Source organism: Somniosus microcephalus, unplaced genomic scaffold (genome assembly GCF_052327205.1).
Source record: "Somniosus microcephalus isolate GS21.2 unplaced genomic scaffold, FLI_Smic_1.0 unresolved_chr2, whole genome shotgun sequence".
Taxonomy (NCBI): Eukaryota; Metazoa; Chordata; class Chondrichthyes; order Squaliformes; family Somniosidae; genus Somniosus; species Somniosus microcephalus.
The window spans coordinates 86,844,313-86,871,276 of record NW_028225180.1 but is presented as its reverse complement, the minus strand read 5'-3'; the positions used below and the strand labels follow the sequence as shown (position 1 = coordinate 86,871,276).

Here is a 26,964-nt window from a genome sequence, read left to right as displayed (position 1 = left end):
GAAGCGGGGCTGTTGTGGATCTTCTGATTCGCTCATTTTTGGTAAAGTATTGTTGATCTTAGAATAAGCTTTTCTGGGGCCCCGGGTTTGGTGTTACCCTCTCCCTGTTCGCGAACTTTCCCGGTCCCCCTCTCCGACCCCGTGGTCCCTGGGCCTCGGCTCCTGGGTTCACCCTTCTCAGGTCTGAGTCTGTGAGCCACTGTTTCCCGGTGCCTTCGGGCTGTTCCCCTCCCCCTCAGAGGTCTCTGGGCCTCTGTTTCGGCCTGGCTCCTCGGGCCTTTCCCTGGGCCTCCCTCCCTGGGCCCTGTACTCACGGTCTTGGTTGCGAGCCTTCTGGTTGCTCTCCTTCTCCTCAGAGGTCTCTGTGCCTGCTGGCCTGGCTCCTCGGGCCTTTCCCGTGCTGGATTGTTGGGCTGCTGCCCGAGTCCCCTCGGCTGTGCCGATTGCTGGATTTCCGGGCTGCGTTCCGAATCTCCTCGGCTGTGCCGATTTCTGGGATGCGGCCCGAGTCCTCTCCGCTGTGCCGATTGCCGGGCTGCGTTCCGGATCTCCTCGGCTGTGCCGATTTCTGGGATGCGGCCCGAGTCCTCTCCGCTGTGCCCGTTGCCGGGCTGCGTTCCGATTTCTGGGATGCGGCCCGAGTCCCCTCGGCTGTGCCGGTTGCTGGACCGCTGGGCTGCGGCCCGAGTCACCTCGCCTCCTCGAACTCGGTCCCGATGCCGCCGACTCAACCACCGCTGCTGAAGCCCCGTGTGGCTGCCGTTCACTGGTTTGTGTAGTTCTTCTCTTGTTTCTTTTTTTTTTTGCTTTGGCTTTTTTTTTCCTCTATTTTCCTCTGGGTTTTTTTTTCTTTGGTAGTCTTTCTGGCGGTCTTTTCCTTCTCTACTTTGTCTAGACTAATCTAAACTTATACTAAACTAAACTAAACTAACTTAACTAGAACTAAATTTAATTTTAAAACCTTTTAAAAATTGAAATGAAACTTTTTTTCCCCACTTTAGACACTAAAAACACTAAAATCTCAGCAGCCCATCTTCAGCGTGTGTATTCACTCCGTCTGCTGGAACTCACTCTCTCTCTCTCTGTCTCTGTCTCTGTCTCTCTCTCTGTCTCTCTCTGTCTCTCTCTCACTCTGTCTCTCTCTCTCTCTCTGTCTCTCTCTCACTCTCCCTCTGTCTCTCTCTCTCTGTCTCTCTCTCTGTGTCTCCCTCTCTCTCTCCTTCTCACTCTCTCTCTCTCTGTCTCTCTCTCTCTCTCTCACTGTCTCTCTCTCTCTCTCTCTCTGTCTCTCTCTCTGTCTCTCTCTCTCTCTCTGTCCCTCTCTCTCTCACTGTCCCTCTCCATCTGTCTCTCTCTGTCTCTCTCTCTCTCGGTCTCTCTCTCTGTCTCTCTCTCTCTCACTCACTGTCTCTCTGTCTCTCTCTCTCGCTCTCTGTCTCTCTCTCTCTGTCTCTCTCTCTCTCTGTCCCTCTCTCTCACTGTCCCTCTCTATCTGTCTCTCTCTCTCTCTCTCTCTGTCTCTCTCTCTCTCTCTGTCTCTCTCTCTGTCTCTCTCTCTCACTCTGTCTCTCTCTCTCGGTCTCTCTCTCTCTCACTCACTGTCTCTCTGTCTCTCTCTCTCGCTCTCTGTCTCTCTCTCTCTGTCTCTCTCTCTCTCTCTGTCCCTCTCTCTCTCACTGTCCCTCTCTATCTGTCTCTCTCTCTCTCTCTCTCTGTCTCTCTCTCTGTCTCTCTCTCTGTCTCTCTCTCTCACTCTGTCTCTCTCTGTCTGTCTCTCTCTCTCTCTGTCCCTCTCTCTCTCACTGTCCCTCTCTATCTGTCTCTCTCTCTGTCTCTCTCTCTGTCTCTCTCTCTGTCTCTCTCTCTCTGTGTCTCTCTCTCTCTCTCCCTACATTGCAACAGCGACTACACTTTTTTTTAAAAGGTACTTCACTCGGTGTGAATCGTTTTGGGACATCCTGTGGTGGTGTAAAGCGGGAGAGAAACAGGAGTTCACTCTTCCTTAGTAAACTGTGAATTGAGAGCACCTCAAATGACCTACCGATTCCTCATCGAGTGCATCGATGCTGAAGGTGGCCAGTGAGAGGACGAGCGCCAGGCACCAGACTTCAGGCTGCATGGCTGTGCTTCTGTCTGCTCACTGCTGCTGTTCGCCGTCGCCTCTCGACGTGGCTGCTGCTGGAGATGGTGGAGTTTCGTCGATACATAAAGCCTTTGGGAAGTGTTGTCACATCTCTTTCGGACAGAGTCCAGGATGACGCCAGCCAGGTAGAGTGGACATGCCAAGTGGCTTCTGAAGGACGAGGGGGTCGGGTCCCTTGATTGCTCAACTGAGTACACATCAACCACACTCGACAAGAAGAACGTTGATTTGACCCCCAACCACTGTTGACCTACGCTGCTATTGACAACCCCTCCCCCCACCCGCCAACGATTGGTCAAGTTGTCTTCAGTCCCCACCACGAACTCCGCTCCCTCACCGTCAAGTCAATACCCCCTTCTCTGGCCACCGTCCCAGACAGTCAACAACCTCTTCCGACCCCATCTCCCTCACCAAGACCGCCTCGTTCCACCTCCGTAACATCGCCCGCCTCCGCCCCTGCCTCAGCTCTTCCGCTGCTGAAAACCTCATCCCTGCTTTTGTTACCTCGAGACTCGAATATTCCAACCCACTCCTGGCCCGGCCTCCCACATTCCACCCTCCGTAAACTCCAGCCCATCCCAAACGCTGCCTCTGCCCCGTGTCTGAACTCGCACCCAGTCCCGTTCACCCATCACCCCCTGTGCTCGCTGACCTACATTGGCAAACGGTCCGATAACGCCTCGATTTTAAAATTATCAATCTGGTGTTCAAATCCCTCCGTGACCACCTCGCCCCCCTCCCTATCTCTGTAACCTCCTCCAGCCCTACAACACTCCCTATCTCTGTAACCTCCTCCAGCCCCTACAACCCTCCCTATCTCTGTAACCTCCTCCAGCCCCTACAACCCTCCCTATCTCTGTAACCTCCTCCAGCCCTACAACCCTCCCTATCTCTGTAACCTCCTCCAGCCCCTACAACCCTCCCTATCTCTGTAACCTCCTCCAGCCCCTACACCTCTCCCTATCACTGTAACCTCCTCCAGCCCCTACAACCCTCCCTATCTCTGTAACCTCCTCCAGCCCTACAACTCTCCCTATCTCTGTAACCTCCTCCAGCCCCTACAACCCTCCCTATCTCTGTAACCACCTCCAGCCCTACAACCCTCGCTATCTCTGTAACCTCCTCCAGCCCCTACAACCCTCCCTATCTCTGTAACTTCCTCCAGCCCCTACAACCCTCCCAATCTCTGTAACCTCCTCCAGCCCCTACACCCCTCCCTATCTCTGTAACCTCCTCCAGCCCTACAACCCTCCCTATCTCTGTAATCTCCTCCAGCCCCTACACCCCTCCCTATCTCTGTAACCTCCTCCAGCCCCTACAACCCTCCCTATCTCTGTAACCTCCTCCAGCCCCTACAACCCTCCCTATCTCTGTAACCTCTTCCAGCCCCTACAACCCTCCCTATCTCTGTAACCTCCTCCAGCCCTACAACCCACCCTATCTCTGTAACCTCCTCCAGCCCTACAACCCTCCCTATCTCTGTAACCTCCTCCAGCCCCTACAACCCTCCCTATCTCTGTAACCTCCTCCAGCCCTACAACCCACCCTATCTCTGTAACCTCCTCCAGCCCTACAACCCTCCCTATCTCTGTAACCTCCTCCAGCCCTACAACCCACCCTATCTCTGTAACCTCCTCCAGCCCTACAACCCTCCCTATCTCTGTAATCTCCTCCAGCCCTACAACCCTCCCTATCTCTGTAACCTCCTCCAGCCCTACAACCCTCCCTATCTCTGTAACCTCCTCCAGCCCTACAACCCTCCCTATCTCTGTAACCTCCTCCAGCCCCTACAACCCTCCCTATCTCTATAACCCCCTCCAGCCCAACAACCCTCCCTATCTCTGTAACCTCCTCCAGCCCCTACAACCCTCCCTATCTCTGTAACCTCCTCCAGCCCTACAACCCTCCCTATCTCTGTAATCTCCTCCAGCCCTACAACCCTCCCTATCTCTGTAACCTCCTCCAGCCCCTACAACCCTCCCTATCTCTGTAACCTCCTCCAGCCCCTACACCCCTCCCTATCTCTGTAACCTCCTCCAGCCCCTACACCCCTCCCTATTTCTGTAACCTCGTCCAGCCCAACAACCCTCTCTCTCTCTGTAACCTCCTCCAGCCCCTTCAACCCTCCCTATCGCTGTAACCTCCTCCAGCCCCTACAACCCTCCCTATCTCTGTAACCTCCTCCAGCCCCTACAACCCTCCCTATCTCTGTAACCTCCTCCAGCCCCTACAAGCCTCCCTATCTCTGTAACCTCCTCCAGCCCCTACAACCCTCCCTATCTCTGTAACCTCCTCCAGCCCCTACAACCCTCCCTATCTCTGTAACCTCCTCCAGCACCTACACCCCTCCCTATCTCTGTAACCTCCTCCAGCCCCTACAACCCTCCCTATCTCTGTAACCTCCTCCAGCCCTACAACCCTCCCTAGCTCTGTAACCTCCTCCAGCCCTACAACCCTCCCTATCTCTGTAACCTCCTCCAGCCCCTACAACCCTCCCTATCTCTGTAACCTCCTCCAGCCCTACAACCCTCCCTATCCCTGTAACCTCCTCCAGCCCCTACACCCCTCCCTATCACTGTAACCTCCTCCAGCCCCTACAACCCTCCCTATCTCTGTGACCTCTTCCAGCCCCTACAACCCTCCCTATCTCTGTAACCTCCTCCAGCCCTACAACCCACCCTATCTCTGTAACCTCCTCCAGCCCTACAACCCTCCCTGTCTCTGTAACCTCTTCCAGCCCCTACAACCCTCCCTATCTCTGTAACCTCCTCCAGCCCTACAACCCACCCTATCTCTGTAACCTCCTCCAGCCCTACAACCCTCCCTATCTCTGTAACCTCCTCCAGCCCTACAACCCACCCTATCTCTGTAACCTCCTCCAGCCCTACAACCCTCCCTATCTCTGTAATCTCCTCCAGCCCTACAACCCTCCCTATCTCTGTAACCTCCTCCAGCCCTACAACCCACCCTATCTCTGTAACCTCCTCCAGCCCTACAACCCTCCCTATCTCTGTAACCTCCTCCAGCCCCTACAACCCTCCCTATCTCTGTAACCTCCTCCAGCCCCTACACCTCTCCCTATCACTGTAACCTCCTCCAGCCCCTACAACCCTCCCTATCTCTGTAACCTCCTCCAGCCCTACAACTCTCCCTATCTCTGTAACCTCCTCCAGCCCCTACAACCCTCCCTATCTCTGTAACCACCTCCAGCCCTACAACCCTCGCTATCTCTGTAACCTCCTCCAGCCCCTACAACCCTCCCTATCTCTGTAACTTCCTCCAGCCCCTACAACCCTCCCAATCTCTGTAACCTCCTCCAGCCCCTACACCCCTCCCTATCTCTGTAACCTCCTCCAGCCCTACAACCCTCCCTATCTCTGTAATCTCCTCCAGCCCCTACACCCCTCCCTATCTCTGTAACCTCCTCCAGCCCCTACAACCCTCCCTATCTCTGTAACCTCCTCCAGCCCCTACAACCCTCCCTATCTCTGTAACCTCTTCCAGCCCCTACAACCCTCCCTATCTCTGTAACCTCCTCCAGCCCTACAACCCACCCTATCTCTGTAACCTCCTCCAGCCCTACAACCCTCCCTATCTCTGTAACCTCCTCCAGCCCCTACAACCCTCCCTATCTCTGTAACCTCCTCCAGCCCTACAACCCACCCTATCTCTGTAACCTCCTCCAGCCCTACAACCCTCCCTATCTCTGTAACCTCCTCCAGCCCTACAACCCACCCTATCTCTGTAACCTCCTCCAGCCCTACAACCCTCCCTATCTCTGTAATCTCCTCCAGCCCTACAACCCTCCCTATCTCTGTAACCTCCTCCAGCCCTACAACCCTCCCTATCTCTGTAACCTCCTCCAGCCCTACAACCCTCCCTATCTCTGTAACCTCCTCCAGCCCCTACAACCCTCCCTATCTCTATAACCCCCTCCAGCCCAACAACCCTCCCTATCTCTGTAACCTCCTCCAGCCCCTACAACCCTCCCTATCTCTGTAACCTCCTCCAGCCCTACAACCCTCCCTATCTCTGTAATCTCCTCCAGCCCTACAACCCTCCCTATCTCTGTAACCTCCTCCAGCCCCTACAACCCTCCCTATCTCTGTAACCTCCTCCAGCCCCTACACCCCTCCCTATCTCTGTAACCTCCTCCAGCCCCTACACCCCTCCCTATTTCTGTAACCTCGTCCAGCCCAACAACCCTCTCTCTCTCTGTAACCTCCTCCAGCCCCTTCAACCCTCCCTATCGCTGTAACCTCCTCCAGCCCCTACAACCCTCCCTATCTCTGTAACCTCCTCCAGCCCCTACAACCCTCCCTATCTCTGTAACCTCCTCCAGCCCCTACAAGCCTCCCTATCTCTGTAACCTCCTCCAGCCCCTACAACCCTCCCTATCTCTGTAACCTCCTCCAGCCCCTACAACCCTCCCTATCTCTGTAACCTCCTCCAGCACCTACACCCCTCCCTATCTCTGTAACCTCCTCCAGCCCCTACAACCCTCCCTATCTCTGTAACCTCCTCCAGCCCTACAACCCTCCCTAGCTCTGTAACCTCCTCCAGCCCTACAACCCTCCCTATCTCTGTAACCTCCTCCAGCCCCTACAACCCTCCCTATCTCTGTAACCTCCTCCAGCCCTACAACCCTCCCTATCCCTGTAACCTCCTCCAGCCCCTACACCCCTCCCTATCACTGTAACCTCCTCCAGCCCCTACAACCCTCCCTATCTCTGTGACCTCTTCCAGCCCCTACAACCCTCCCTATCTCTGTAACCTCCTCCAGCCCTACAACCCACCCTATCTCTGTAACCTCCTCCAGCCCTACAACCCTCCCTGTCTCTGTAACCTCTTCCAGCCCCTACAACCCTCCCTATCTCTGTAACCTCCTCCAGCCCTACAACCCACCCTATCTCTGTAACCTCCTCCAGCCCTACAACCCTCCCTATCTCTGTAACCTCCTCCAGCCCTACAACCCACCCTATCTCTGTAACCTCCTCCAGCCCTACAACCCTCCCTATCTCTGTAATCTCCTCCAGCCCTACAACCCTCCCTATCTCTGTAACCTCCTCCAGCCCTACAACCCACCCTATCTCTGTAACCTCCTCCAGCCCTACAACCCTCCCTATCTCTGTAACCTCCTCCAGCCCCTACACCCCTCCCTATCTCTGTAACCTCCTCCAGCCCTACAACCCTCCCTATCTCTGTAATCTCCTCCAGCCCCTACACCCCTCCCTATCTCTGTAACCTCCTCCAGCCCCTACAACCCTCCCTATCTCTGTAACCTCCTCCAGCCCCTACAACCCTCCCTATCTCTGTAACCTCTTCCAGCCCCTACAACCCTCCCTATCTCTGTAACCTCCTCCAGCCCTACAACCCACCCTATCTCTGTAACCTCCTCCAGCCCCACAACCCTCCCTATCTCTGTAACCTCCTCCAGCCCTACAACCCTCCCTATCTCTGTAACCTCCTCCAGCCCTACAACCCTCCCTATCTCTGTAATCTCCTCCAGCCCCTACACCCCTCCCTATCTCTGTAACCTCCTCCAGCCCCTACAACCCTCCCTATCTCTGTAACCTCTTCCAGCCCCTACAACCCTCCCTATCTCTGTAACCTCCTCCAGCCCTACAACCCACCCTATCTCTGTAACCTCCTCCAGCCCAACAACCCTCCCTATCTCTGTAACCTCCTCCAGCCCCTACAACCCTCCCTATCTCTGTAACCTCCTCCAGCCCTACAACCCACCCTATCTCTGTAACCTCCTCCAGCCCTACAACCCTCCCTATCTCTGTAACCTCCTCCAGCCCTACAACCCTCCCTATCTCTGTAGCCTCCTCCAGCCCTACAACCCTCCCTATCTCTGTAACCTCCTCCATCCCCTACACCCCTCCCTATCTCTGTAACCTCCTCCAGCCCTACAACCCTCCCTATCCCTGTAACCTCCTCCAGCCCTACAACCCTCCCTATCACTGTAACCTCCTCCAGCCCCTACACCCTCCCTATCACTGTAACCTCCTCCAGCCCCTACAACCCTCCCTATCACTGTAACCTCCTCCAGCCCTACAACCCTCCCTATCTCTGTAACCTCCTCCAGCCCCACAACCCTCCCTATCTCTGTAACCTCCTCCAGCCCTACAACCCTCCGAGATCTCGGCGTTCCTCTAATTCTGGCCTCTTGCTCATCCCCCGATTTCCATCGCTCCACCATTGGTGGCCGTGCCTTCAGCCGCCTGGGCCCCGAGCTCTGGAATTCCCTCCCTAAACCTCTCCGCCTCTCTCTCCTCCTGTAAGACGCTCCTTAAAACCGACCTCTTTGACCCAGTTTTTGGTCGCCTGTCCCAATATCTCCTCTTGTGGCTCGGGGTCGAATTGTGTCTGATTTATGCTCCTGTGAAGCACCTTGGGATGTTTCACTACGTTAAAGGCGCCGTGTAAATACAAGTTTTTGTTGTAGTAGTAGACGCAGTCCGTGTCCATATACAGCAAGACCTGGACAACATTCAGACTTGGGCTGACAAGTGGCAAGTTACATTCGCACCACACAAGTGCCAGGCAATGACCATCTCCAACAAGCGAGACTCTAACCATCTCCCCTTGACATTCAATGGCATTACCATCGCTGAATCCCCCACTATCAACATCCTGGGGGTTACCATTGATCAGAAACTGAACTGGACCAGCCACATAAATACTGTGGCTACAAGAGCAGGCCAGAGGCTGGGAATTCTGCGGCGAGTGTCTCACCTCCTGACTCCCCAAAGCCTTTCCACCATCTACAAGGCACAAGTCAGGAGTGTGATGGAATACTCTCCACTTGCCTGGATGAGTGCAGCTCCAACAACACTCAAGAAGCTCGACACCATTCAGGATAAAGCAGCCCGCTTGATTGGCACTCCATCCACCTTCAACATTCACTCCCTCCACCACCGGTGCACTGTGGCTGCAGTGTATACCATCTACAAGATGCACTGCAGCAACTCGCCAAAGCTCCTTCAACAGCACCTCCCAAACCCGCGACCTCTACCACTTAGAAGGACAAGGGCAGCAGGCGCATGGGAACATCACCACCTACAAGTTCCCCTCCAAGCCACACACCATCCTGACTTGGACCTGTATCGCCGTTCCTTCACTGTCGCTGGGCCAAAATCCTGGAACTCCCTTCCTAACAGCATTGTGGGTGTACCTACACCATATGGACTGCAGCGGTTCAAGAAGGCGGCTCACCACCATCTTCTCAAGGGCAATTAGGGATGGGCACTAAATGCAGGCCTAGCCAGCCAGCGACGCCCACATCCCATCAATGAATTAAAAAATAAAAAAATGCCCCTAGACACTTCACAGGAGCTTATTCAGCCAAAGGGACTACTCCTATCTTAGTGTCCGCCAGTGGCTCCGTTAATAACACATCTTACCTTTGAGTCAGAAAATCGTAGGTTCGAGTCCTACTCCAGAGACTTAAGCACAGACATTCCCATTGCCAGTACTGAGGGAGCGCCGCACTGTCGGAGGGGCAGTACTGAGGGAGCGCCACACTGTCGGAGGGGCAGTACTGAGGGAGCGCCACACTGTCGGAGGGGCGGTACTGAGGGAGTGCTGCACTGTCGGAGGGGCAGTACTGAGGGAGCGCCGCACTGTCGGAGGGGCGGTACTGAGGGAGCGCCGCACTGTCGGAGGGGCAGTACTGAGGGAGCGCCACACTGTCGGAGGGGCGGTACTGAGGGAGTGCTGCACTGTCGGAGGGGCAGTACTGAGGGAGCGCCGCACTGTCGGAGGGGCGGTACTGAGGGAGCGCCGCAGTACTGAGGGAGCGCCGCACTGTCGGAGGGGCGGTACTGAGGGAGCGCCGCACTGTCGGAGGGGCAGTACTGAGGGAGTGTCGCACTGTCGGAGGGGCAGTACTGAGGGAGCGCCGCACTGTCGGAGGGGCGGTACTGAGGGAGCACCGCACTGTCGGAGGGGCAGTACTGAGGGAGTGTCGCACTGTCGGAGGGGCAGTACTGAGGGAGCGCCGCACTGTCGGAGGGGCGGTACTGAGGGAGCACCGCACTGTCGGAGGGGTGGTACTGAGAGAGCGCCGCACTGTCGGAGGGGCAGTACTGAGGGAGCACCGCACTGTCGGAGGGGTTGTACTGAGGGAGCGCCGCACTGTCGGAGGGGTTGTACTGAGGGAGCGCCGCACTGTCGGAGGGGCAGTACTGAGGGAGCACCGCACTGTCGGAGGGGTTGTACTGAGGGAGCGCCGCACTGTCGGAGGGGCAGTACTGAGGGAGCACCGCACTGTCGGAGGGGTTGTGCTGAGGGAGCACCGCACTGTCGGAGGGGTTGTGCTGAGGGAGCACCGCACTGTCGGAGGGGTTGTACTGAGGGAGCGCCGCACTGTCGGAGGTGCTGTCTTTCAGATGAGACGTTAAACCGAGGTCCCCGTCTGCTCTCTCGGGTGGATGTAAAAGATTCCACGACCACTATTGGAAGAAGAGCAGGGGGAGTTCTCCCTGGTGTCCTGGGGCCAATATTTTCCCCTCAACCAACATCACTAAAAACAGCTGATCTGGTCATTATCACATTGCTGTTTGTGGGAGCTTGCTGTGCGCAAATTAGCTGCCACGTTTCCCACATTACAACAGTGACCACACTCCAAAAAAAGTACTTCATTGGCTGTGAAGCGCTGTGGGACGTCCTGAGGTGGGGAAAGGCGCGGGGGGAGAAAAGCGAGGCTCTTTCTTGTAGTGGGCTGGATTCCAAAACAACTCGAGTCTTGTAATCAATTTTCCAAGTACCTTTCGACCAAGGTCGTAATCGAAATAAATCTCTCAGCGACCCCTACGTCTGTATTGACTGAATTTATCAGATTGCCATGTGTAAAAGTCAATATTGTTTGACTCTTAAATGCCCTCTGAATGGGCCTGGCAAGGCAGTCAGTTAGAAGCAAACCGCCACCTCGTGGCCCAGACCGTGTAAAAAGAGCAGGTTTTCTTCGCTACAGAACGTTGGTGTTCTGGTTGTGTTTTTACGACAGTCCCACAGCTTCGCGCTCACTTTTACTGATCCCGGCTTTATTATTTCCAGCTTCATTTAAATTGATTGAATTTGAATGATCACGAATGGCGGTGGTTTGATTTGAACTCCCGGACTCAGGACCATTCAAGTCCAGGCCTGGGGATTGCTGGTCCAGTGACATCGCCACCACCCCACCATACCCACACACTGCCATCCAGCCTTAACCTTCTCTCCAATATCGAGAGCTTCAGCTCCGATCTTGCCACATAGCTCAGGCCTTTACGCAGTTAGGATCATCTTGGGTCACCTCAGTTGGAAGGGTGTCCACACCACATCATCGACTGGTCCAGAAACACCTGATTGGGTTTTTTAAAAATTCGTTCCTGGGATGTGGGTGTCGCTGGCGAGGCCCAGCAGTTATTGCCCATCCCTAATTGCCCTTGAGAAGGTGGTGGTGAGCCGCCTTCTTGAACCGCTGCAGTCCGTGTGGTGAAGGTGCTCCCACAGTGCTGTTAGGGAGGGAGTTCCAGGATTTTGACCCAGCGACGATGAAGGGACGGCCGATATATTTCTAAGTCAGGATGGTGTGTGACTTGGATGGGAACTTGAAGGTGGTGGTGTTCCCATGCACCTGCTGCCCTTGTCCTTCTAGGTGGAAGAGGTCGCGGGTTTGGGAGGTGCTGCCGAAGAAGCCTTGGCGAGTTGCTGCAGTGCATCTTGTAGATGGTCCACACTGCAGCCACGGTGCGCCGGTGGTGGAGGGAGTGAATGTTTGAGGTGGTGGATGGGGTGCCGATTAAAGCGGGTTGCTTCATCCAGTATGGTGTTGAGCTTCTTGCGTGTTGTTGGAGCTGCACTCACCTAGGCAAGTGGAGAGTATTCCATCACACTCCTGACTTGTGCCTTGTAGATGGTGGAAAGGCTTTGGGGAGTCAGGAGGTGAGACACTCACCGCAGAATACCCAGCCTCTGACCTGCTCTTGTTGCCACAGTATTTATGTGGCTGGTCCAGTTAAGTTTCTGGTCAATGGTGACCCCCAGGATGTTGATGGTGGGGGATTCGGTGATGGTAATGCCATTGTATGTCAAGGGCAGGTGGTTAGACTCTCGCTTGTTGGAGATAGTCATTGCCTGGCACTTCTGTGGCGCGAATGTTACCTGCCACTTATCAACCTAAGTCTGAACGTAGTCCGGGTCTTGTTGCATGCGGGCATGGACGGCCGCACTGTCGGAGGGGCAGTACAGAGGGAGCACGGCACTGTCAGAGGGGCGGTACTGAGGGAGCGCCACACTGTCGGAGGGGCAGTACTGAGGGAGCACCGCACTGTTGGAGGGGCAGTACTGAGGGAGCACGGCACTGTCAGAGGGGCAGTACTGAGGGAGCGCCGCACTGTCGGAGGGGCGGTACTGAGGGAGCGCCGCACTGTCAGAGGGGCAGTACTGAGGGAACACCGCACTGTCAGAGGGGTGGTACTGAGGGAGCGCCGCACTGTTGGAGGGGCAGGACTGAGGGAGCGCCGCACTGTCGGAGGGACAGTACTGAGAGAGCGCCGCACTGTCGGAGGGGCAGTACTGAGGGAGTGCCGCACTGTCGGAGGGACAGTGATGAGGGAGAGCCGCACTGTCAGAGGGGCAGTACTGAGGGAGTGCCGCACTGTCGGAGGGACAGTACTGAGGGAGAGCCGCACTGTCGGAGGGGCAGTACTGAGGGAGAGCCGCACTGTCGGAGGGGCAGTACTGAGGGAGCGCCGCACTGTCGGAGGGGCAGTACTGAGAGAGCACCGCACTGTCGGAGGGGCAGTACTGAGGGAGCGCTGCACTGTCGGAGGGGCAGTACTGAGGGAGAGCCGCACTGTCGGAGGGTCAGTACTGAGAGAGTGCCGCACTGTCGGAGGGACAGTACTGAGGGAGCGCCGCACTGTCGGAGGGGCGGTACTGAGGGAGAGCCGCACTGTCGGAGGGGCGGTACTGAGGGAGAGCCGCACTGTCGGAGGGGCAGTACTGAGGGAGAGCCGCACTGTCAGAGGGTCAGTACTGAGAGAGCACCGCACTGTCGGAGGGGCAGTACTGAGGGAGCGCTGCACTGTCGGAGGGGCAGTACTGAGGGAGAGCCGCACTGTCGGAGGGTCAGTACTGAGAGAGTGCCGCACTGTCGGAGGGACAGTACTGAGGGAGCGCCGCACTGTCGGAGGGGCGGTACTGAGGGAGAGCCGCACTGTCGGAGGGGCGGTACTGAGGGAGAGCCGCACTGTCGGAGGGGCAGTACTGAGGGAGAGCCGCACTGTCAGAGGGTCAGTACTGAGGGAGCGCCGCACTGTCGGAGGGGCAGTACTGAGGGAGCGCCGCACTGTCGGAGGGGCGGTACTGAGGGAGCGCCGCACTGTCGGAGGGGCAGTACTGAGGGAGAGCCGCACTGTCAGAGGGTCAGTACTGAGGGAGAGCCACACTGTTGGAGGGGCAGTACTGAGGGAGCGCCGCACTGTCGGAGGGGCAGTACTGAGGGAGCGCCGCACTGTCGGAGGGGCGGTACTGAGGGAGAGCCGCACTGTCGGAGGGTCAGTACTGAGGGAGTGCCGCACTGTCGGAGGGACAGTACTGAGGGAGAGCCGCACTGTCGGAGGGGCAGTACTGAGGGAGCGCCGCACTGTCGGAGGGGCAGTACTGAGGGAGAGCCGCACTGTCGGAGGGTCAGTACTGAGAGAGTGCCGCACTGTCGGAGGGACAGTACTGAGGGAGAGCCGCACTGTCGGAGGGGCAGTACTGAGGGAGCGCCACACTGTCGGAGGGACAGTACTGAGGGAGAGCCGCACTGTCGGAGGGTCAGTACTGAGGGAGAGCTGCACTGTTGGAGGGGCAGTACTGAGGGAGAGCCGCACTATCAGAGGGGCAGTACTGAGGGAGCGCCGCATTGTCGGAGGGGCGGTACTGAGGGAGCACTGCAATGTCGGAGGTGCCATCTTTCGGATGAGAAGTTAAACTGAGGCCCCATCTTGTGGGCATAAAAGGTCCCACGGCCACTATTGGAAGAAGAGCAGGGGGAGTTCTCCCCGGTGTCCTGGGGCCAATATTTATCCCTCAACCAACATCACGAAAACAGACGATCTGGTCATTATCACACTGCTGTTTGTGGGAGCTTGCTGTGCGCAAATTGGCTGCCGCGTTTCCCACATTACAACAGTGACTAAACTTCAAAAAAAGCACTTCATTGGCTGTAAAGCGCTTTGGGACGTCCTGAGGTGGTGAAAGGCGGGGGAGAAAAGCGAGTCTCTTTCTTTCAGTGGGATGGATTCCAAAACAACACGAGTCTCATAATCAATTTTCCAAGAACCTTTCCACCGAGATCATAATCGAAATAAACCTCTCAGCAACCCCTACGTCTGTGTTGACTGAATTGATCAAATTTCCATGTGTAAAATTCAACGCCATCAGCTTTTCACACTTTGATTCTGTGAATAATGAGAGCTTGTTCCATATACACACACACACACACACACACACACACTCTCTCATGCAATGGTTTTACACAACGTTATTGCAAATCACTCGTTTCGTAGTGAAGGCTATTAACCCTTGCCACCTTGTGCCGACTGTCAATGGAGCCTTGCTTTTCCGGTCAGAGGTTGCAGTCCAGGGAGGTTTAAATCATTAATGTAAATTGTGACCGGCAGTGGTCCCAGCGCTGATCCTTGTGGAACACCACTACCCACCTTCTGCCACTGTGAATAGCTACCCTTTACTCCTACTCTCTGCTTTCTGTCCTGAAGCCAGCCAGCAATCCATTCTGCTACTTGTCCCCTGACTCCGCACTCTCTGACCTTGTTCATCAGTCTATTATGGGGTACCTTATCGAAGGCCTTTTGAAAATCTAGATAAATTACATCTACTGCATTACCCTTGTCTACTCTCTCTGTTACCTATTCAAAAATTCAATAAGGTTAGTCGAGCAAGACTTTCCCGTTTTGAAATCCATGTTGACTATTCATTATTTATATTGGAGCCTTGCTTTGCCAGTGTCAGAGGTTGTTGCCCAGGGAGGTGTTATCTTAGTTTAAGCGTCGGCTCTGCTGCACAGACAGGCTCCGCTTGCACGCTTGTGTTCTAATGGGGAGCTTTTCCAAAACCTGCTTCACCTTGCGAACTCAAGGGGGGCGGACAAAGGTACACAGGAATCGCGAGACCCAAATAGACCCAGGTCCATCGAGTTCACCGTCTCCCATCCCGGTCTTCGCAGGATACCACAATAATGGTGTTGTTGACTCGTCATAGCAATCAGTCTCTATCGATTAGATACAGAGGGCTGGATTTTCATTGAGGAGGCGGGTAGGAGGCGGGACTACAACTTTTGGGGTTGTAGTCCCGCCTCCATCAAGTTCTAGCCAACCCACGCGAATTTGACTTGATTGACCTTGTTGAGCCCTCCCAGCGGGCTCAGCAGGCCAATTAAGGGCCACCCGGCAACAGGTGACGTCACAGATTGACATTTCATCTGTCAAGAGCTTTTGACAGATGAAATATCAGCGTTTGACAGCTGTTTGAAGCTGTCAAACACTGACAATCTGTACTCCAAGTTAATTCCTTCCTCTCAGGATGATTTAGAGATCTCCCCGGAACAGAAAGCTGAACGCTGCAATTTTTGACAGCTTGCAGCCATTCTGCTTTCTGTGCCGGTGAGATGAGGGACTCCCGAGACCTGAAGGAAGGCTGTAAAGGTAAGTACATGTAAGTAAAACTTCTTTACACACACCAAACACACTTATCTCTGCACTCATGCACCCATCACTCACCTGAACACCGGACATCTCGAACACTCCAAGCCCTTCATCCCAATGGCCCGCCTCGCTAACTTGGCAGTTAATTGGCAGTAATCCCTTCCTGCCTCGGGGAGGCGGCTCCCAGTGCGGGTCGGGTACCCGCCTCCTTTGAAACTGGCATGGAGGCGGGTTGGGGGCGGGATGGGTTCGTGCCCCCCCTGATTTCGGGATTTTAACCCCCCCACATGCCTCCAATCCCGCCTCCATGTCCGAATGAAAATCCTGCCCATAGAGTTACAAGCTTTGACCACTCTCGATCAGCTCTGATGGACGGGCCAGATCGTCCGCATGCCCGATACGAGACTCCCAAAACAAGCGCTCTACTTGGAGCTCCGGCACGGCAAGAGAGCCCCAGGTGGGCAGAGGAAATCTTTCAAGGACACCCTCAAAGCCTCCTTGGAAAAAGTGCAACATCCCCACTGACACCTGGGAATCCCTGGCCCAAGACCGCACAAAGTGAAGGAAGGCGCCGAACACCTTGAGTCTCTTTGTCGGGAGCAAGCGGAAGCCAAGCGCAGGCAGCACAAGGAGCGCACGTCAACCCAAGCACCCCACCCACCCACCCCTTCAAACACAGTCTGCCCCACCTGTGACAGAGACTGTAGGTCCCGCATTGGACTCATCAGTCACCTGAGAACTCATTTTTAATGTGGAAGCAAGTCATCCTCGGTTCCGAGGGACTGCCTAAGAGAAAAGAAGTTACACAGAATCTACAGCACAGAAACAGGCCATTCGGCCCATCTGCTTCGTGCCGGTGTTCCTGCTCCACTCGAGCCTCCTCCCACCCCTCTTCATCTCACCCCATCACCATATCCTTCTATTCCTTTCTCCCGCATGTACTTATCTACATTTTATACACTGGTCTACTAATATTAGGAACACATTACGCCCCTGTGAAGAGCGTTGGGACGTTTTATTACATTTTAGGTGCTGTATAACTGCAAGTTGCTGTAGACATTGAAGATAGCAGAGCTTCGGTTTAACGTCTCATCCAAAAGACGGCAGCTCCGACAGTGCGGCGCTCCCTCAGTACTGCCCCTCCGACAGTGCGGCGCTCCCTCAGTACTGCCCCTCCGACAGTGTGGCGCTCCCTCAGTACTGCCCCTCCGACAATGCGGCGCTCCCTCAGTACTGCCCCTCCGACAGTGCGGTGCTCCCTCAGTACTGCCCCTCCGACAGTGCGGCGCTCCCTCAGTAGGAACCAACTAGAGATCAGGCCATCTTAGACTGGGTATTATGTAATGAGAAAGGATTAATTAGCAATCTTGTTGTGCGAGGCCCCTTGGGTCGGAGCGATCATAATATGATAGAATTCTTCATTAAGATGGAGAGTGAAATAGTTGACTCAGAGACTAGGGTAATGAATTTAAATAAAGGAGGCTACGATGGTATGAGGTGCGAGTTGGGTAGGGTTGATTGGGGAATGTCACTCAAAGGGTTGACGGTGGATGGGCAATGGCAAACATTCAAAGATCGCATGGATGAACTACAGAATTTGTTCATCCCAGTTTGGCATAAAATAAAACAAAAAAGGGGACTCAATCGTGGCTAGCAAGGGAAATTAGGGATAGCATAAGATCCAAGGAGAGGACATATAAATTGGCCAGAAAAAGCAGTAAACCTGAGGATTGGGAGCTGCTGAGGATCCAACAAAGGAGGACAAAGGGATTAATTAAGAGGGGGGAAATAGAGTATGAGAGTAAGCTTGCAGGGAACATAAAAACTGACTGTAAAAGAGAAAAAGATTGGTGAAGTCAAACGTAGGTCCCTTGCAGTCAGAATCAGGGGAATTTATAATGGGGAACAAAGAAATGGCTGACCAATTAACTACATACTTTGGTTCTGTCTTCGCAACGGAGGACACAAATAACCTCCCAAAGATGTCGGGGAACATTGGGTCCAATGAAAGGGAAGAACTGATAGAAATCAGTATTTGTAGGGAAATGGTGTTAGGGAAATTGATGGGATTGAGGGCCGATAAATCCCCAGGGCCTGATAATCTACATCCTAGGGTACTTAAGGAAGTGGCCCTAGAAATAGTAGATGCATTGCTGATCATCTTCCAAAAGTCGATAGACTCTGGAACGGTACCCATGGATTGGAGGGTAGCTAATGTTACCCCACTGTTCAAAAAAGGTGGCAGAGAGAAAACGGGGAATTACAGACCGGTAAGCCTGACATCGGTAGTGGGGAAAATGCTAGAGTCCATTATAAAGGATGTAATAGCAGAGCACTTGGAAAAAAGTGATCGGATCGGACAAAGTCAACATGGATTTACAAAAGGTAAATCATGCTTGACTGATCTACTGGAATTTTTTGAGGATGTAACTGGTAAAATAGATAAGAGAGAACCAGTGGATGTGGTGTATTTGGATTTTCAAAAGGCTTTCGATAAGGTCCCGCATAAGATTAGCGTGTAAAATTAAGGCACATGGGATTGGGGGCAAGGTATTGACTTGGATAGAGAACTGGTTGGCAGACAGAAAGCAAAGAGTTGGAATAAACGGCTCTTTTTCCGAGTGGCAGGCAGTGACTAGTGGGGTACCGCAGGGATCAGTCCTTGGACCCCAGCTATTCAAAATATATATTAATGATCTGGACGAGGGAATTAGATGTAATATCTCCAAGTTTGCAGACGACACAAAGCTGGGTGGGCGTGTGTGCTGTGAGGAGGATGCCGAGAAACTCCAGTATGATTTGGACAGGTTGGGTGATTGGGCAGAAGCATGGCAGATGCAATATAACATGGATAAATGCGAGGTTATCCACTTTGGTGTCAAAAACAGGAAGGCAGATTATTATCTGAATGGCAATAGATTGGGAGAAGAGGAAGTGCAACGAGACCTGGGCGTCCTTGTGCACCAGTCGCTGAAAGTAAGCATGCAGGTGCAGCAGGCGGTTAAGAAGGCAAATGGTATGTTGGCCTTCGTAGCGAGAGGGTTCGAGTACAGGAACAAGGATGTCTTGCTGCAGTTGTACAGGGCCTTGGTGAGACCACATCTTGAGTATTGTGTGCAGTTTTGGTCGCCTTATCTGAGGAAGGATGTTCTTGCCATGGAGGGAGTGCAGCGAAGATTCACCAGACTGATACCTGGGATGGCAGGAATGACGTATGAGGAGAGATTGAGTCGATTGGGCTTGTACTCGCTGGAGTTTAGAAGAATGAGAGGGGATCTCATCGAAACTTATAAAATTCTAACAGGACTAGACAGACTAGATGCTGGAAGGATGTTCCCGATGGCGGGGGAGTCCAGAACCAGGGGTCACAGTCTAAGGATAAGGGGTAAGCCATTTAGGACAGAGATGAGGAGGAATTTCTTCACCCAGAGAGTGGTGAACCTGTGGAATTCTCTACCACAGAAGGCAGTAGAGGCCAATTCATTAAATATATTCAAGAAGGAGTTGGATATATTTCTTAAGGCTAAAGGGATCAAGGGATATGGGGAGAAAGCAGGGACAGGGTACTGAATTTGGATGATCAGTCATGATCGCATTGAACGGCGGAGCAGTCTCGAGGGGACGAATGGCCGACTCCTGCTCCTATCTTCCATGTTTCTAGAAGAGAAGGCTGAGGGGTGACCTGATCGAGGTCTTTAAGATTATGAAGGGGGTTCGATAGGGTAGACGTAGAGAAGATGTTTCCACTTGTGGGGGAGACCAGAACTAGGGGCCATCAATATAAGATCGTCGCTAATAAATCCAATCGGTAATTCAGGAGAAACTTCTTTACCCAGAGAGTGGTGAGAATGTGGAACTCGCTACCACAGGGAGTGGTTGAGGTGAATATTATAGATGCATTTAAGGGGAGGCTGGATAAACACACGAGGGAGAAAGGAATAGAAGGATTTTTTTAAATTCATTCACGGGATGTGGGCGTCGCCGGCAAGGCCCAGCATTTATTGCCCATCCCTAGTCGCCCTTGAGAAGGTGGTAGTGAGCCGCCTTCTTGAACCGCTGCAGTCCGTGAGGTGAAGGTGCTCCCACAGTGCTGTTAGGGAGGGAGTTCCAGGATTTTGACCCAGCGACGATGAAGGAACGGCTGATATATTTCCAACAACTAAGTGGCTTGCTCAGCCATTTCAGAGGGCAGTTAAGAGTCAACCACATCACTGTGGGTCTGGAGTCACATATCGGCCAGACCGAGTCAGGGTGATAGATTTCCTTCGCTGAAGAACATGAATGAACCAGATGGGGTTTTTAACGACAATCCAATAATTTTCATGGTCTCGGTCACCATTACTGATGCTAGTTTTTTTTATTCTAGATTTATTTAATTAACTGAATTTAAATTCCCCAGCTGCCGTGGTGGGATTTGAACTCACGTCTCCGGATCAGTTAGATCCAGGCCTCTGGATTACTAGCCCAGTAACATAACCACTATGCTACCGCACCCCTATGTGGAGAGGCTGACGGGGTGAGATGAAGAGGGGTGGGAGGAGGCTCGTGAGGAGCACAAACACCGGCACGGACCAGATGGGCCGAATGGCCTCTTTTTGCGCTGTAGACTCGATGGAACGCTATGATTGGATTGGCTGAGGTTTGAGGCGTTCAGGAAGCGTTCCCTGATTCGCTGGAGGAATGAAAGGCGTGGAGAATTGGACCAGCCATTCACAAGGAACAGGATGAGGTTGCCAGGCAACAGTCTACATCCCCAATCTCCAGTTGAGTCAATGGCGGGCAGGTGCAGTCACGTGAAAGATATTCTTTGATCTTCCCTTCAATGCCTTAAGAACTTCAAAGCCCAGAGAGGCACGCAACACACAGACTGGGCTTGTATTCCCTCGAGTTTAGAAGATTAAGGGGTGATCTAATCGATGTGTTTGAGATGATTAAAGGATTCGATCGGGTCGAGAGAGAGAAACTATTTCCTCTGGTGGGGGGAGTCCAGAACAAGGGGGCAGAACCTTCAAATTAGAGCCAGGCCGTTCAGGGGTGATGTCAGGAAGCACTTCTTCACACAAAGGGTAGTGGAGATCTGGAACTCTCTCCCCCAAAAAGCTGTTGAGGCTGGGGCTCAACTGGAGATTTCAAAACTGAGATTGATAGATTTTTGTTGGGTCAGGGTATTGAGGGATACGGAACCAAGGCGGGTCGATGGAGTTAAGATACAGATCAGCCGTGAGCTGATTGAATGGCGGAACAGGCTCGAGGGGCTGAATGGCCTCCTCCTTTTCCTGTGTAACAGGCTCGGGGAGCTGAATGGGCCTCCTCCTGTTCCTGTGTAACAGGCTCGAGGGGGCTGAATGGGCTTCTCCTGTTCCTGTGTAACAGGCTCGAGGGGGCTGAATGGCCTCCTCCTGTTCCTGTGTAACAGGCTCGAGGGGCTGAATGGCCTCCTCCTTTTCCTGTGTAACAGGCTCGAGGAGGCCGAATGGCCTCCTCCTGTTCCTGTGATCCAGTGTAGAAGCCACTTATTTTCCGTTGGGTTGGGCGGAGGTAAATGCAGAACTTGCGTTTATCTGTCTCACATCAAAGAATTTCACTGAGGTTGAAAACCAGTTAAAGTACTGCAGAAAACTGCCAGTTGTTTATTATTTTGAATGAGACATCGTAAGTTAATCATAAAAGTAACCCGGGAAAACAAGATCCAGGGTGAACAGTAAACTATTGTTCACCAGCTGGCCAATCTACTGTCGCCCCCCAACCATATTCCTTTCGTATAATTTTACTCCTTAATAAATGTGATTTGCAGTTCTTAGCCTGAAACACCCGGTCTGTCAGTGTTACTTATCCAACAGTCGGAGAGATCAATGGCCTAAAGTACAAATCAGTGCTATTTACAGTGTGTCCCTCGTAAGTACAACGGTTACCCTGGGGCTTGTTCTCCTGGGTTCCTTGGTGCGGATCATTGGGGGGGGGGGGGGGGGCAGTGTGTGGGTGGGGGGCACACAAGTCGGCCTGTGGAAGAGAGCTTCCTGCTCAAGATAATGATTCCAGAACATGCCCGAAACATAATAAGCACAGAAAGAAAAAGGGGAAGACAAAAAAAATAGGCGTTGGCAGCAGAATTCCTTGCCCGTGTTTCGCCGATCAGGGCCTGCAGAGGACTAGAGACCCCCAGCATCACCATATACTCAAGAGATTCATCCCCCCCAGTCCGTGCACTGTATCTCTGCAAAGTCCTCAGAGCTCCTCGCCCTCTCAGCTCCGCAATTTGCCCCAGGCGGGTGTCGGGGGTTTGAGAGTCTCTGAACATTGGCGGTTCACTTCAGTTCCTGGCGGGATCCCCTCTGAGCGGGCGATCGAGTGGGCAGCGCCCCCCTCCCCCCGACAATGGGGAGGTGGGCGGCCTCATCCAGTCACAGCCTCCTGTAGGCGCCGACGGTGACGTCGAAGAGCTTGACGTTGTAGAATTGCCCCTGCCTGTCCAGCAGGTAGTAGAAGCGGTGGCCTCTGACCTTGACGGGGATGACCGAGGCCGCCTGGCTGCGGTGGGCCACACAGGACAGGTCGCGGAGTGGCACGCTGAAGGATCGGGCGCCTCCGAAGAGCTGGTAGCTGGAGATCGTGGCCTGTTGGCCTCCTCGGTGGAGCAGGACGCTACACACGGATCGATGAGAAAATATGCAGCCAGCCGCAAGGATCAAGGACCCTAAATGACAAAGCACACGGGGAGGTAGTTAGATATTTACTTCCCTATCCCTTATTAGTAACACTTTGGTAGAAAAAAAACAGAAAGGCAGAGTATTTCCTAAATGGTGAAAGATTGGGGAATGCAGATGCTCAAAGGGACCTGGGTGTCCTTGTACATGAGTCGCTGAAAGTGAATGTGCAGGTGCAGCAAGCCATTAGGACGGCAAATGGTATGCTGGCCTTCATTAAAGAGGATTTGAGTACAGGAGTAAAGAAGTCTTACTCCAATTATATAGGGCCTTGGTGAGACCACACCTGGAGTACTGTGTACAATTTTGGTCTCCTTACCTAAGGAAGGATATATTTGCCATAAAGGGAGTGTAGCGAAGGTTCACGAGATTGATTCCTGGGGTGGCGGGACTGTCGTACGAGAAGAGATTGAGTAAACTAGGCCTATATTCTCTTGAATTCAGAAGAATGAGAGGGGATCTCATTGAAGCATACAAAATTATTACAGGGCTTGATAGGGTGGATGCTGGGAGAATGTTTCCCTGGGCTGGGGAGTCTAGAACCAGGGGCCACAGCCTCAGGATAAAGGGTCGGCCATTCAGGACTGAGATGAGAAGAAACTTCTTCACACAGAGGGTGGTGAATCTTTGGAATTCTCTACCCCAGAGGGCTGTGGAGGCTCAGTCATTGGGTATATTCAAAACAGAAGTCGATAGATTTCTGACTAGTAAGGGCATCAAGGGATATGGCGATAGGGCCGGTGAATGGAGTTGAGGGTCGATGATCAGCCATGATCTCATTGAATGGCGGAGCAGGCTCGAGGGGCCGAATGGCCGACTCCTGCTCCTATTTCTTATGTTCTTAACAGATTCAAAGCTAGAGACAATAATATATCCGGCAATTAACTTCATTTATCATTGTTTCGGAACATTCACCTTAAGACTACACACAGAGCAGTACCCGCAGTCCTACGTCTATTTGCTATTTGTTCCTGGGATGTGGGTGTCGCTGGCAAGGCCGGCATTTATTGCCCATCCCGAATCGCCCTTGAGAAGGTGGTGGTGAGCTGTCATTTCAGAGGGCAGTTAAGAGTCAACCACATTGCTGTGGGTCTGGAGTCACCTAGAGGCCAGACCGGGTCAGGGCGGCAGATTTCCTTCCCTGAAGGACAGCAGTGAACCAGATGGGTTTATACGACAATCCGGTAGTTTCATGGTCACCATTGCCGACACGAGCATTTTTTTCTTATTCCAGGTTTATTTAATTAATTACATTAAAATTCCCCAGCTGCCGTGGCGGGATTTGAACTCACGTCTCCAGATCGTTAGTCCAGGCCTCGGGATTACTGGTCCAGTAACAGAACCACTATGCCACCGTACCCTGAAGCTCGAACTCACAACCTCGGCAAAGCTCGCTAGCGGCACTGCTGTCTAAGTACCGCACGCCATTATGGCCAGTGACACTGAGCCTCGTTAGGAGATATTAGGACAGGTGACCAAAAGCTCGTTCAAGAGGTAGGTTTTAAGGAGGAGAGCGAGGCGGAGAGGTTTAGACAGGGAATTCCAGAGCTTAGGGCCCAGGCGGCTGAAGGCACGGCCGCCGATGGTGGAGCGATGGAAATCGGGGGATGCGCAAGAGGCCAGAATCGGAGGAGCGCAGAGATCTCGGAGGGTTGTAGGGCTGGAGGAGGTTACAGAGATAGGGAGGGTTGTAGGGGCTGGAGGAGGTTACAGAGATAGGGAGGGTTGTAGGGCTGGAGGAGGTTACAGAGATAGGGAGGGTTGTAGGGCTGGAGGAGGTTACAGAGATAGGGAGGATTGTAGGGGCTGGAGGAGGTTACAGTGATAGGGAGGGTTGTAGGGGCTGGAGGAGGTTACAGAGATAGGGAGGGGGGGCGAGAAGGCCGTGGAGAGATTTGAACACCAGGATGAGAATTTTAAAATCGAGGCGTTGCCGGACCAGGAGCCAATGTAGGTCCGCGAGCACAGGGGGTGATGGGTGAACGGGACTGGGTGTGAGTTAGGACACGGGGCAGTGAGCACAGGGGGTGATGGGTGAACGGGACTGGGTGCGAGTTAGGACACGGGGCAGTGAGCACAGGGGGTGATGGGTGAACGGGACTGGGTGTGAGTTAGGACACGGGGCAGTGAGCACAGGGGTGCTGGGTGAACGGGACTGGGTGTGAGTTAGGACACGGGGCAGTGAGCACAGGGGGTGATGGGTGAACGGGACTGGGTGCGAGTTAGGACACGGGGCAGTGAGCACAGGGGGTGCTGGGTGAACGGGACTGGGTGTGAGTTAGGACACGGGGCAGTGAGCACAGGGGGTGATGGGTGAACGGGACTGGGTGTGAGTTAGGACACGGGGCAGTGAGCACAGGGGGTGATGGGTGAACGGGACTGGGTGTGAGTTAGGACACAGGGCAGTGAGCACAGGGGGTGATGGGTGAACGGGACTGGGTGTGAGTTAGGACACGGGGCAGTGAGCACAGGGGGTGATGGGTGAACGGGACTGGGTGCGAGTTAGGACACGGGGCAGAGGCAGAGTTTGGGATGAGCTGGAGTTTACGGAGGGTGGGAGGTGGGTGGCCGGTCAGGAGAGTAAAAGAATCAAGGACTCTACCTAACAAAGCACACGGTGAGGTTATCCCCCCGAGGAGACATTCCCCTACACACCCCTTGGGTGAGTTACAGAGAGGCGCCTCGAACCCGCACCCCATCAGAAGACCGGTCAAAATGATTCTTACCGACAGTCAAACAGGAGGTAGTGAAGCCGTATCGCCACTTATTGGAGCCCAGATTCAAGGAGAGCCCTCCTATCTTCGGCAGACTCCTTGCTCGGTCTCCCACGAGAACCGTCTCCTCGTAGCCCGTGTCCTTGAGGGAGGTGAAGGCGAAGTGGGCTAGGTAGATCCAGAAGAGGAACTGGGCTGTGCAGAAGAGGCCCAGGAGGCGGAAGAACCTTGCCCGCTGGTGGAGGAAGAGCAGCACATCCTGAGGCACGTTGGTGCTCACCGGTCTGGTGCCCAGGGTGGGGCGGAGAGGCCCTGGGGTGGCGTTCGACCAGGGGTGGTGCTTCCTCGACGACAGGGTCATCCAGACCTGACCAACGCCGGGAATAACACCGAGCCAAGTCAAGCTCCCAACCCGGCCCAACTCCCACAGGCTGGTGGCAGTGCCCGAGCCCCATTGCCCGGCATTCCTGCCCTGTCCAGCCATACCATTAAACGTGCGCTTCCTGCCAGTGCCGCTCTGACTTAACTGACAAACTGGATGGATAGCAGCACCGACCCGCGTGTGTGCCAGGCCCCGGGCGTTTGTAGCCAGGCTCCTTATCCACATTGCCAGTCTCCCTGGCCCCAGGCTCTTGTATCCCGGGACAGACACTTTGTATCCAGGGCCAGACAGTGTGTGACCAGGGCCAGACACATTGTGACCAGAGCCAGACACGCTGTGACCAGGGCCAGACACGCTGTGACCAGGGCCAGACACGTTGTGACCAGGGCCAGACACACTGTGACCAGGGCCAGACACGCTGTGACCAGGGCCAGACACGCTGTGACCAGGGCCAGACACGTTGTGACCAGGGCCAGACACACTGTGACCAGGGCCAGACACGCTGTGACCAGGGCCAGACAAAGTGTGACCAGGGCCAGACACGCTGTGACCAGGGACAGACACGTTGTGACCAGGGACAGACACGTTGTGACCAGGGCCAGACACGCTGTGACTGTGACCAGAGCCAGGGCCAGACACACTGTGACTGTATCCAGGGCCAGACATATTGTATCCAGGGCCAGACATATTGTATCCCAGGCCAGACACACTGTGACTGTGACCAGGGCCAGACACACTGTATCCCGGGCCAGACACACTGTGACTGTGAGCAGGGCCAGACACACTGTGACTGTGACCAGGGCCAGACACACTGTGACTGTATCCCGGGCCAGACACGTTGTATCCGCGGCCTCCTTTGCTACACTCGGCCGCGGTGCCGGGGACTCTGTCCGAGGAGGGAGCCGCCTCCCAGCCCCATCCCCGGGCTCCTACCCTCCAGCCGGCCCCCATCCTCACCCAGCCCCAGCCCCGGGCTCCCGGCCGGCTCGGCCCCGCACTGGCCATGGGTCCTGGAGGTGGGACCCACTCCTCCTCTTAAAAGGGGCGCGACACCTTGTGCTTTTCCTGCCTGGGGATTCTCTCCGCCCACCTTCTACTGCCCAATGGCTGCACAGGGCGATCCCACGGGGCAAGCCTGGGGACTGGGTCAATCTGCCCCTGCCGGAGCTCAGCAAACCTGCCCCAGTGAAAGAGGTAGAAAGTCGTTTTGTCTTTTGCCTGCTTCCCCTGATCAAAACTTACACAAAAGTTAAAATGAAAGAAAAAGCCTTGCATTTATTTATACATCGCACCATTCACCACCTCAGGACGTCCCAAA

At 54.2% G+C, this 26,964-nt stretch overlaps 1 protein-coding gene across 2 annotated transcripts in view; it reads right to left on the bottom strand.

Moving 5' to 3' along the window:
* tmem223 (transmembrane protein 223) overlaps positions 1-26,673 on the bottom strand; it is a 53,652-nt gene extending 26,979 nt beyond the window's left edge. Inside the window, exons 1-2 of one of the 2 annotated variants that reach the window (XM_085976290.1) lie at positions 25,277-26,673; positions 22,347-22,540 (exon numbers count right to left, since the gene is read on the bottom strand). In XM_085976290.1, coding sequence (XP_085832416.1) covers positions 22,347-22,540; positions 25,277-26,651 — 1,569 coding nt within the window. In that variant the 5' untranslated portion in view covers positions 26,652-26,673. Of the gene's footprint in view, positions 1-2,041; positions 2,213-22,346; positions 22,541-25,276 lie in introns of those variants that run through there. The other variant, XM_085976288.1, reaches the window with a different exon arrangement.
* Positions 26,674-26,964: the final 291 nt, after the last annotated feature.